Here is a 12,675-nt window from a genome sequence, read left to right as displayed (position 1 = left end):
ATAAAAAGGATGTGTGATGTGACAACAGTGCAATCATTTTATCAATGTAAAGACTAAAAAGCATAAATTAAATAACCACATTTATTAAAATAGAGCACTGCTCTTACAATGATGCTGATGCAAAGCATGTATTTAGCAAAATAAAATTAATTCAGGAGTCTGAGATCCATCGAGCTGCATGTGTATACAGGCAATAAACTGTCTCTTCATTGAAGATCCTTCGATGTGATACTGAGAATAACAGCCAAACCCGAATGTGGAAATGATCTTGATAATCACAGCTGACATTCATTCAGTCTCCATGAAGAATGATACCTGACACAATGCATCTAAAACACAAAAATACACCATGAAAATATACAAATGTGTCTCTTATGGCCAAAAACATTTGGACCTGTTTACACCTGTGTTTAGAGCTGACCACGTGTAATCAGATCGCCCAAGACGGACGTTAATACCAGGTGAAAATGGGGCCGAAGAGTGTAACCTTATCTGATCATGAATACAAGACAAATACCTGCGATTCTCTCCTCTCCGCTGGCTGAATGTAGAGATTCCCATCTCTTTGGTGCCGTTTCCATTAACGTAAGGTCACTGGGAGTCAGCGTCTGCAGGAGGTTCCTTCTCTGCACTAATCTGACCAGATGAATTGAGGAATTCATTGCATGTTTCTAATTCACAGACAGGTGAGCTATCGCATATAAACACACAAAACGACTGATGACCAACAGCGGACTTCATCGACATGAAACGTAAGTTGTGTCTTTTCTTCTCTATAGTGGCGAGTGCAACAGCTTCGCAAACAAGAACAAATGTAGGGCGGGGCTTGATTTTGATTTCATGGTGACTTTAAAGGATACTGCAGGCGGTAGTAGCGTTCCGCATCCTGAAGCCACTCTAACATATCTGAGACGGAGGGACAGACGGCTGATCTGGAGACACAACCAGCGATGTCAAGAGTGTCGGCGTTTTTCTCATAGAACTGGAAGACCGCAGACACCTGATGACCGACGGCATCTCGCACACGCTGGAGAACATCCCTGAAAACAAACACACCGTTAAACGATGCATTTTTATGTGCATTAAAATGATAATCAAACAGAACTCACATTTTCTCAGCTAGCTTCCCCAGAACCGCATCCACAGCCAGAGACAGTTTGTAATGAAGCCGGTCCTGTAAACGAGGGAAACTGGCCAGAGGTGTGTTTGCAATCTGGACGCTTTTCAACGCATTCAGCTGCACTGCAAGATTTCCAAGAGAGCTCAAGAGAGGCTTACATTCATCTATTCCACTGTCCCAAACCAGTTTATTCGCTTTCAACACCTCAAAGCATTTTCTGAGTTCTTGGTTCATTGATGATAAAACTGGACTGGACATTTTTAAAATCCTTTTCAGTGTTTGAGAAACATCCAAACACGATGTTCTTTACAAAGCATTCTTATAACAAATGTATCTATTAAAGCTGTCACACTCATCCAGATATTTCATCTGATAAACTACAAATAATGTCTGTGAGTGACTGTATAAAATCATCGCGTTTCCATCCTAAAAGTACATGTGAGATGAACTCCTTCCGGGAAAACGTATCATGATCCACCAATCCGCTTTTTTCTTTCTTTAGCCGTGACAGTAAAACACTCAACCATTGGGCAGATTCTTTATTAAAGAGAGACGATTTCTTATTGGTCAGAACGCGGAGCATTTTTACCTAGCGACAGTCAACGCTGCATGCTGATTGGCTTAGCGACGGAGCAGCGTTAAATTTGAAATTACTCTTCCGTTCATGTTCCTAACCGCTGTTTTTCTCTGCAGTCAGTGAGACACACCGTGAAAACATAAACACGGTTATCAGGGTACGAAAAATATAAACACGCTTTAATTAACTAGATGTATAATACATATTTAAATGCGTAATCGGCGTGAGGTTGAAGGAATTGATCGTGTTTGTTGTTTCAGGCTCATCATGGCACCCAGAAAACGCACTCAGAATGCTAAAACCAAGAAGAATCCCAAAACGCCCAAACTGGAAGCGTTTCTGCTTGATTTTGACGACGAAGGTAACTTACATTTGTCGCATAAAGTCTACATGATGATTAGGCTGGAAAGGTTTATGTTTGTTCTTTGTTTGCAGTTCATACCATTGTGGAAAGACTGAAGGAGAAGACGAACAATCTCCTGAAAGATGCAGATAATCTTTACAAGACGGCTCTGATCAAGCTTCCCATGGCAGTGAGGAAAATGAACTGGATCGAGTACTGCAGTAAGGATGTTATTCTTTCTGTTGTACCACATGTGTCAAATATGATCAGCTTTTTTTTTTTTATTAAATAAATAAATAATCAATGTAGTCTCTTGGTTATGGTCTGCATGCATAATAATGTAAAAAAAAACCTGGAAAAATATCATAGCAAGAAGAATATCACATAACTACACTTATATTTTGACTCACAATTCTCATTTTACCTTCAGATATAGAAAAGCCAAAGTCACCAGTGGATGATTCAAAGGTACTCTCATTAAACAAGTTAATTTCATGTTTTTTTGTCAAATCAATCACTGTTATCTTGATTTAAAGTCTCTCTCTCTTCAGGTGAGGGAAGAAGCTGCTCAGGTTGAGCTTGCTATTGCTGAGAATCATGCGATTCACAAGCTTGCTGGAAAAGGTACATTTTGCATCCTTTGTTTGTAAAACCTTGCTGCATTTTCAAAGCTGATTTTCTCATTTTCACCTCATTTACAGAAGCTAAGAACGGTGCAAACTCAGAGGATGAAAACATGGCACCCCTGAAGTCTGCAGTGAAGAAGGTTTGTATTAGTATGAGCTTCGTTATCTACCTAACGAGCGTTCAAATCATGTCTAAGTTATTGTATTCACATGATAAGCATAGGTTAGTCATCATAAAACTGTATGCTGACATTACTGTGAGTAAATGTGCACATCTTAAGCATCTGAGTAGGAAATCTGAGGCAGCGTATACAAGCTTATATTTATGCATTTAGCAGAAGCATTTATCCAAATCGACTTGCATTGCATTCAAGGTATTCATTTGATCAGTTCATGCATTCCCTAGGAATCAAACTCATTACCTTGCTGTTGCAAGCACTATGCTTTACCAGTTAGTTGTGTTAAAGAAAGTGCTTTATAATACTGGTCTTGTAAGGACCCCATTTCATGCGTTTCTCTCTTTAATGTGTCTAATGTAGAAGAAAGCATCAAAGAAAGCACCTTCAACGTCCAAGAAGGCCAGAGCGCTCTCCATCAGCAAACAGAACAACACCATCCAGAGGTAAAGAAAATACACCATATGATCAGCTGCCTCCCAGAAGTCCAGTGGTTTGCTCTTCTGAAGATCCATGTTTGTGTTTTGTTCGTAGGTCCACAAGAAAGCCTTTGATCACTCCTGCTAGAAGTCTCCTCGAGTCTTCAGTCATCGGCTCCACGCCGCTCATCACGCCACGCTTCGACCCCAGGTGAATACTTACACACGCCTCAGGGTGGCTGTGATTGTGTCGCTGAATATTCAATACATTTATTGGATTTTTCCACAGTGCATTAAGACAATTGTGTTTTGTATGTTTAATATGCAAATGAGGCATTATATAATTAAATATGCCTATTTAATATAATAAATAATTAAATATTTTTATGCCTCCATGAATCAGAATATAGTGTCAAACAGAGAGAAAATGTACATTTTCACCATATTTTTAGGAATAACATGTACTAACAAACTTCAGATAAATTACACACTAACAAAAAAAACCCATTAATTTGGAATAAAATTTGAAGGGAGAACATTGTTTTAAAATAAATGAACTTCTCAAACTATAAGGTCACATTTCAGCATATTAAAATACACCTGGCAGTACATGGTGTCAGAAGTCTTCATCAACAAGATCTAAATAATTTTTGCAACCCCCATAATTTATTAATGGTTCCCAGACTTTGATTAGAATCTCATATTAAAGCCTGTGTGTGTTTGAGCTTCGATTCGGGAAAAATTGAGAATCACTTTTTTGTTGTTGTTGTTTAAAATAGAGATCATGATTCTGAACAGAGAAACAAAACATGTCATTCACTAGAGCTTCTGACAACATGTTAATTGCTGCAGTCCATTAAAAAAATTATTAATTTGACAATTTTTAAAAAAAATCAGCTTGAATGTATGATTCAGTGAATCACTCATAAAGAATTGTTTCATTACTGGATGAATCGGTGTTTTTGTACGAATCTCTTGAATGAATGATTCAATGACAAACACATTTTCACTTGTCGCCACCTACTGTTGTAACAATGTAATGATAAAATCTTTATTGTCAAATTACGTTCAAAAGGTGATTTACTCTATTTTGATCACTACAGTAGACATCAGTGTTTATATCTGAACTATAAACTTTTATCTCAGTACTTCTGTGATAATATGAATTATTGTAAGACAGAAATAATGATACTGTGTGTTTGAAAAGACTGTTTCATATCTATACATGACAACTGCTCTCTCTGGATCAGAACACACGTCTGAATGTTCGCTGTGATCGGACTTGTCGAATCGTTGTCATTTACAAATAAGATCACATGGGTGTTTGATTCGAGATCGTGATCTTTTAACGATTAATCGTGTAAATGTCTTTCGTCCGTCAGATTGCCCAAGACTCCAGGACTGAGACTTGCGCGTCACAGGGAGAAGGTGTACAGCATGTCCGTCAACGGCTCGCCTATTGCAGGCGGAGGAGAGGACGTCGTCATCAGTGTCCCGCTCGGAAACGGAGAGGTGTGTGATCATCGCTGCTACTCATGGAGTAAAGCACCTCGTGTCTGTACGTCTGCATGACATGATTATTTCTTCTTCATTTCAGTGCATTCAGCTGCTGGCCAGTGAGATGGACTCTGTAGATCTGAGTCAGCTGGACGAGAAGGCCCTACGCAGCATCAGAAACCTGCAGGTACGTGTTTGTGTTCCTAATGGGACTGACAGGAAACCATGGCGCTTTTTTACTGAATTCAATTTAAATTCAATCAGGGTTTCTGCAGGTCTTAAAGTGTCTTTCATTTCATTCGCCGTTAAACAAATTAAGGCCTTAAAAAGGTCTGAAATCAGAGCAGAAATCTTAAATTCATAAAGTCATGGAATTAAATTTTTCATCCACTGCAAAAAATGAATATCTTCCTCAGTATTTTTGTCCTGTTTTCCAATAACAATATCTAAACATCTTTAAATCAAGATACATTTACTGGAGGTGCAAATGTAAAGTCTGGAAAAATTGAGCAAAATGAAGTGAGTTTATGCTGAAGATAAGACAGATATTTGTTCTTATTTTAATTATAAACTACATATTTTGTCATTTTCTTCTCCAGTAAGTGTATCTTGATTTAAGAATGTTTAGATATTTGTGCTGGAATTTTATTGGCATTTTATTGCTTTGCGATCAGAAGGTACGGTAAAAGTTATTTCCATATAGTAGTGATCAAGAGCAGAGCGATTCAAGCTACTTTTTCTTTTCTTTCTTTCTTTCTTTCTTTTTGGGGCAAAATAAATTAAAAAGTAATGTATATGTGTTGTGAGATGTATTTCCAAATCTCTGAAGTGTTGTAATCTCATCGTGTTTCTACTTAGACATTTACGTTTAGAGAACATATTGTATTCCCGTCAATATATTACTTAAATTTTCACTCTTAAAGTCTTAAATTTACCTTCATAAAACCTGCAGACACCCTGTTAATTTCCACTATTAAACTGAATTTAAACCGTGAGAGCTCCTTCTGTAAATTAAAACATGTTTTTGTTCTAACGCAGAATCGTCTCACGACTCTTTGTGGACCGTCGAAGTGAACTCCGTTTCTCTCATTGTATTTTCCATTCAAACCATCAGCACTGTGTTCTTGTATTCATTCGCATTTTATTCTTGTATTATAGCCAGTGTGGCTTTTATTCCTTTTTCCTTCATGTTCTCAGTGTGTGATAGTTTCGATGCAATGAGCTTTTAAAGGTAAATGTAAATAAGATCAGTGCTGGTGCTCATAATCTGTGCTGTAACACCTCTTTGTAAATATGACTCTTAAAAAGACCCTGATTCCACATCCCTGCTGTCTCGTGCTTTTTTTTCCCTACACTTCTTTTGAGATTTTTGTAGACATGAATACCCTAACCTATCTGTGTATGAACTGAATCCACCTCGATGGCATAGTTCACCAAAAATGAAAGTTTTCTCTGTCTTTAACGAATATATGGTAACCAGGGTCTGTCGAGCTCTAAGAGGAATTAAAACCAACATAAATCTGATGATAGCTTTAGTAAAGACAAATTTAAGCTGTTAATATTCCTGTCCTTCACTGGCACGTTTGAGTATTATACATTTATATTTGAGGAATTTTGAATGTCTATTAAAGCTTAATATATGTTGTATTTAATATCTGATTAATATTTTTATTTTAATATTTTTATTAGTAAATATGCCTGCAGTGTGCTGCAGCGTCAGTGTGACACTAGAGGGCAGTGTGCGCATGTCCTTATACTAACCCTTCAGACACTCAGAGGACGGGCAGAACAGCTGACTAAGATCTTGCTCAGTTCAGTCATTATTCAAGTTAAAACTTAAAATTAATATTCCAGTATCAAAGAAAAGAAATCGCTCACTCTTTGCCCTCACAGTCTCCTCTCTTCCTCGACCTCTGACCTTCAGGGTTGGGAAGAGCTGGGAAATGCATCCAATTAGTGCTTGTTAATGCGATGCCCTGATTACAGGAGAGCTGGAGATGAGGTCAACATCAGCTCCACACTGCAGAGACGCTCACTGCCGCTAAAGATCAGGGATGAAGAGCTCTGTGGCTTCATGGGATTGAACAGATGTTGTGCTCACTGAAGGCGTTGAGTTCAGATCCCCTGTTAGCAGACGACGCCAGCGCACCTGCTTTATCAAACACATCCACAGCGCTGTTGTGCTTCAGCTATTGAGCTGGAAAATACTCTTCTCCCTACAGATACAGGCCTTGATTTACAGAATAATGATGCCGAGATCCACCGGAGAAACCGGCCCGTCTCGAAGAGCGCAACTGTAAAAACTACTGTCATTTTAACACTGTTGATTGGTTAACAGTAAGTTCCCTTAGTATATACGGGGGAAAACTGTCAATTTAACCTTATAATAGTAAAATACTTTAAATGCATTGTTTTAGGAAGTAAAAAAAATATATATATATATTATAATAACAGTGAAAAGCTTAATTTATTGTTTTCTTAACCTAACGTTCTTTGTTAGAGTCGGTTAATCATGTCTGGTCCTCCATGCTTTTCGTCCCTAAACTAAATTTGTGTTTCATTACACAGTCGCGTGCACCACATGCATCATCACCTTTAAAATCCAGAGGAGACGCTGCCTGATATGCAGCGAATGGAGGAAATTGGCAAATTTGTGGAGAGATGGATTGCCTTGGCATCGCTCTCCCCGGCCAAATGAATCCCTCCGTCTGCTCCTCACGAGAGCATCCGTCCCTCCAGAACATTATTCTCTTCCTTCTCACTCAGTGCAGCGTGAACACAGACAGACACCGAGGCGTGAGAATACGGTTACGTTTTGGTTCATGAGAGGCAAAATCATTTTTATATGGCATTGAAGTTATTGGTAGTTGGTTAAGATTCTGCTTAATACTCAGGCTTCCATTAGGGATGAGCAAAAAGTGTTTTTCTTAAGAAAAACATAAAATAATTATTTTTAATTTATTTTTCTGTTGAAAAAAACAGAAAATAATCTTGTTTTCCCTTTGAATGAAGTTTATTTTTCTGTCTCCAATGACGGATATTTGTTCTTCTTTTAAAGGCACAATATGTAAGATTTTGGGATTAAAATATCCAAAAACCACTAGAACAATGAACATTGTGTATGTTCTAGTGGTTGACTTGTGTACTTCCATTATGACAAATGTTTCCAATAATGTTTAAATCCAGAGAAATAAGCAATTTTAACCAGGATACGGAGCGTATCAATGACATCATAACCTCAGCTCAACACAGTTCTTGATTTACCACGAGTACCATGTTTTACCATGACTAATATCGATCTACTTATTACCCGACACATGCCTGACCGGAAGAAGCGGAAGTGGCAACTGCAGCATAATAAAAGTCCCGCTGCTCGCGAGGCGTGTCGCGCTCGTCTCTCATTATCAGTCGCTCCAGCGGCCTCGTTCCGCTCCCACATCACTCGCTCTGCTCCACTTCATACTGCAGTGACGTTAATAATCTCATCCATGAGCATCTGCTCGAGTCCCGTCGGATTCTTTTCCACTGGCTGTGAGGTGAAGACAACATCTCCCATGATTCCACGCTCAATCTCGGCGTCATCAAGCTGTGCCTTCGTTTTGAATAAGCGACCTCTAGTGGTGAAAAATTACATATTGTGCCTTTAAGCAGAAACATTTTAATGATTTTTTCCCAGCATTTCGCTTCTCCAGTATCTTGATTTAAGAAATGTTTTGTGCTGGAAAACAAGATGAAGAAGAACATCATGTTTTTTGCAGTGCAGTTTCTTGTCTTTTAAGAGCCATTTTATTACAAAAATATTAAAAATGACAGAATACTATTACATCATTTGAAATGTGCTGGAAATAGGAATTTTCTTTTAGAACGAATGATCAAAAATGTTCAGAATTCTCTTTACAGTATTTACACTGTTTTATAACGAGTGAGAGTGTGTTCAAGAGAGTTTATCTGACCTCACTAGAGCCCTGAAGCTGTTCACTGGAGGCGACCGGACACTTTAATTATGTGGTGAATGTCTTGCCCATTTGGGGACCCTGTTAATTAGATAATAGAGACTGACGGGGTGTGATGATGATACTGCACCTCTGCCAAACGATCTGAGCTTAATAGTGTTTTGATGGGCATCTGCTGCCGGAGAGTCGTGCACCTTTACAGGTGAATGTGACGGAGCCGTCGGCAGACTCGGACTCTCAGGACGTGTTCCAGTATGTTGTTTTATCTGTCAGAAACACTGAATGAGCCACGAACATCAAAGGCACAGAGGAACCCTCAGAGGGTCTGATACAGTACAGCAGCTCATGCTAATGCCTCGCTCTCTGAGGACGTCCTGTTATTGTGCTGGAGTGACAAAGACAACATACTGACCCACTGTTTAAACTGTTGCTGCTTCTGAGACCAAATTCTAATTAATGCGTCCCAATCCGTTCTAGCTACAACCATTTATCTGTCTAACAACATGCAGAAACATGCTAGCAGTGGGCTAATTCATGCTAACAACATGATAAACCATGCTGGCAACATGCTAAAACATATTAGCAGTGTGTTAAATCATGCTAGCAACATGTTAAACCATGCTTGCAATGTGCCAAGTCATGCAAGGAACATGCTAAAACACGTTAGCAATGACAACCATGCTTGCAACATGTTAAAACATGCTAGCAACATGTTAAATCCTCTTAGCAACATGTTAAACATGTCAGCAATGTGTTAAATAATGTTAGCAACAAGTTAAAACATGTTAGAAACGTGCCAAATCATGTTAGCTATGTGCTAAATCATGGTAGCAACATGTTAAAACATGCTAGCAATGTGTTAAATCATGTTAGAAACATGCTAGCACTGTATTAAATCATGCTAGCAACATGCTAAAAATGTTAGCAATGTGCCAATCATGCTAGAAACATACTAAAGCTGTATTAAATCATGCTAGCAACATGCTAAAAATGCTAGCAATGTGTCAATCATGTTAGAAACATGCTAACGCTGTACTAAATACTGTTAACAACATGCTAAAACATGTTATCAATGTGTTAAATCATGCTAAAACATGTTATCAATGTGTTAAATCATGCTAGAAACATGTTAGCAATGTGCTAGAACATGTTATTAACATTTTATTGACTTCTTTGAGTAAAATGTTTGAACTTTAAGCTTTTGAATGTAATTTCAAATTTTTGTCAAGCCAACATCAAAGTTTGTCATCAAACTTTACTCATCTAGTTTGAGAAATGTGGCTGCATGTAGACAAATTAGCATTGGTTTTATTTTCATGTCTTATATTTATATTTTGCGTGGGTTTGGGGTTCCTTGAACTGAGAATGCAATTAGCTTTAAAGAAAAGCAGTCTTTGAAAAAGCAGAGTCTCCTTAGCTTGGCAATTGTGCTTTGGTTCATAGCACTCTTTCTCTAAAGTGCCTCAATAAAGTCTATCACCTTATTTGCGAAAGTAATATGGCCCAGTGCGATCCCAAATTACACATAAATGACACAGCAAATTGGAAAATTAGGAGAGGAGGGAAGGGTAATTTGCAAGCAAACAGAGTAAAACCAATTTATTAGGAGAGCAGGGAGAAAAATAGCCACAGATACTGTCGTCCATAAAAGCATCAGACTCTGATTCAGACGCGCAGCTTTACCTCTGAAATCCTCCACAGGTCAAATATCTGCCTGGAATGAAGGTCTGTAACACTGAGAAGAATGAAATAGAATGATTCCTTCATGATTAGTTTGATCAAATCATGACCACATTAAATGAGAACAGCTTTTGAATGAAGCCTGAGCTGATTTCCACAGTGTTTCTGCTTATATTATATATATATATAAATCACATATATTTTTGTGTGTCATTTCCAGCTGAACTGTAATTTTGGTACAGCTTTGATTTTGTATAATAAACACTTTATTGCAAAAATGTTTAATACGTCATTTCCATCACAGTATGTGGGGGATTTTCACAAAAATGACTAACTCAACAGAATTCTCTCATTATAATAATGCTATAGACACATTAAACTAGTGAGGGTGAGAGAAGTGTGTTACACAAGTTTATTTTTCCAGTCCACTCCACAGGCCATATCGCCTGTATACAGTTCACAGTGGTCATACACAGGTCAGTGCAGGTTTTTTGTTGTTTATAGTTCTGATTTGCGTTCGGCTGAAATGCTGACCTTGCTCTGTGCTCAGCCTTCACGCTTCTGTGAACCTTCATGTCCTGAACAAGACTGTTTTACATAGTACAGGTCAGTCCAGAAACACTCCAGATGCAGTCTTACTCAGATCTGTCGAGTTTCTGTGTCCCGCTGTGGAGCTCCATCTCTGTTTCTGACTTCAGTAATGAAACCCAGAGCATATATAACAGCTGAGTCATTTGACTTTGTGGGTTTGCTATGATGAAAACAGCAAGCGGAAGCGCAATGTGAATAAAGACCTGCCTTCAATGAAACCTTTCAATCAAAGCTCAAAGCAAAAGCAATTTTTAGCCGCACACCTGCGGTCAGAGAGACACAAATGAGCATGTTGATTTATTTTTCCAATGTTAGTGCCTCAAACCAAACCATCTGAAACTTGGTCAAAGCAAGAACACTGTACTGACACAACACAAGTGCCAAACTCATCAATTTTGAATATTACAAATAAAATTAATTGTTGGTTTTTATTATTATTTTATAGTTTAACAATAAAAGCAACACAAAGCTTGGTTTAAATTCCAAGAACAACCTTTGCTGTTTTGTATGTGCTGCTTTACACACGACTTACGCCGACATATAAAGCACAAAAGTGAAAATCCACCTATTATTCTCTCCTTCACACCTCTGAAGTGAACTATATCTGTCTCTGCGCTCCATATGTGAAGGTTTCACAGGCTGCAGACGGACGGCCGGTGTGAGTCCAGAGAGTTTCAGGTCCCTGGTCTGAGGTTTCTGACCATCAAATGGGCCCCGTGGGTTTCGCTGGAGAACGGCTCCTCTCGCACCATCTGTCAGCCTGTTCCTGATCCATAACCCCGGGAAACCTGTCCAATCAGCAAGCAAAGGGCAGCCATGTTGGATCACAGCCATTGTAGCAACATATTGTACCACACCATATTTATTTTTTGTTTCATTTGTACAAATAATGGATCAATATGTTGATCCGTCTCTTTCTGCAAGACGTCTTATTCAAGTTTTCTCTTTGTGGGTTCATTAGACAGTCTGTATAGATGATGTCTAGCTATTCAATCAGACTTTAATCTACTGAGAAACCAAATGACAGAAAAGTTGGTCTCACTTTTACTGTAAAACTTTACAATAAAGACTTTCAAGTCAACTTAGAGGGTTAGTTCATCCAAAAATGAAATTTTTGTCATTAATTACTCACCCTCATGTCGTTCCACACCCGTAAGACCTTCGTTCATGTTTGGATTAAGATATTTTTGATGAAATCCGAGAGGTTTATGACTCGTCCATAGACAGCAATATAATCAACACTTTCAAGGTCCAGAAAGGTACTAAAGACATCGTTAAAACAGTCATGTGACTGCAGTGGTTCAACCTTAATGTTATGAAGAGACGAGAATACTTTTTGTGCTCAAAAACAAAACAAAAATAATGACTTTATTCAACAATCTCTTCTCTTCTGTGTCATTCTCATAAGTTGTTTATGTCCAGCGCTTCCAGGTTCATCGTCAGAACGGCGACTCATTATTGGCCGGCTCCTGCGTCAGCATCACACACATGCGTCGTGCTGATCACGTGATCAGTGTCGACCAATACTAAGCCGGCATTCGGACATAAACACGGAAGAATTCATTGACACATATTGCGTTTTGTTTTGTTTTTGCGCACAAAAAGTATTCTCGTCTCTTCATAACATTAAGGTTGAACCACTGCAGTCACATGACTGTTTTAACAATGTCTTTAGTTCCTTTCTGGACCTTGA

The 12,675-nt window shown here is 38.4% G+C and overlaps 2 protein-coding genes across 2 annotated transcripts; one reads left to right on the top strand and one right to left on the bottom strand.

Moving 5' to 3' along the window:
* Positions 1-67: 67 nt before the first annotated feature.
* Positions 68-1,569, bottom strand: c19h1orf109 (c19h1orf109 homolog (H. sapiens)). The gene is made up of 4 exons (XM_051871676.1): positions 1,110-1,569; positions 861-1,040; positions 518-636; positions 68-329 (listed from the first exon to the last, which is right to left on the bottom strand). Exons 1-4 carry the CDS (start codon positions 1,376-1,378, stop codon positions 289-291), a joined length of 609 nt encoding a protein of 202 aa, XP_051727636.1. The 5' UTR covers positions 1,379-1,569; the 3' UTR covers positions 68-288.
* Positions 1,570-1,720: 151 nt separating this feature from the next.
* On the top strand, positions 1,721-6,080 carry cdca8 (cell division cycle associated 8). The gene is made up of 11 exons (XM_051871674.1): positions 1,721-1,854; positions 1,958-2,058; positions 2,133-2,261; positions 2,471-2,508; positions 2,592-2,664; positions 2,742-2,806; positions 3,206-3,288; positions 3,377-3,472; positions 4,644-4,773; positions 4,859-4,945; positions 5,797-6,080. The coding sequence occupies exons 2-11, from the start codon at positions 1,965-1,967 to the stop codon at positions 5,830-5,832; spliced, it is 831 nt and encodes a 276-aa protein (XP_051727634.1). The 5' UTR covers positions 1,721-1,854; positions 1,958-1,964; the 3' UTR covers positions 5,833-6,080.
* Positions 6,081-12,675: the final 6,595 nt, after the last annotated feature.

This window comes from Ctenopharyngodon idella, chromosome 19 (genome assembly GCF_019924925.1).
Source record: "Ctenopharyngodon idella isolate HZGC_01 chromosome 19, HZGC01, whole genome shotgun sequence".
NCBI lineage: Eukaryota > Metazoa > Chordata > Actinopteri > Cypriniformes > Xenocyprididae > Ctenopharyngodon > Ctenopharyngodon idella.
Note: the sequence above shows the minus strand (reverse complement) of the source record. Positions and strands in the feature narration are given on the sequence as shown.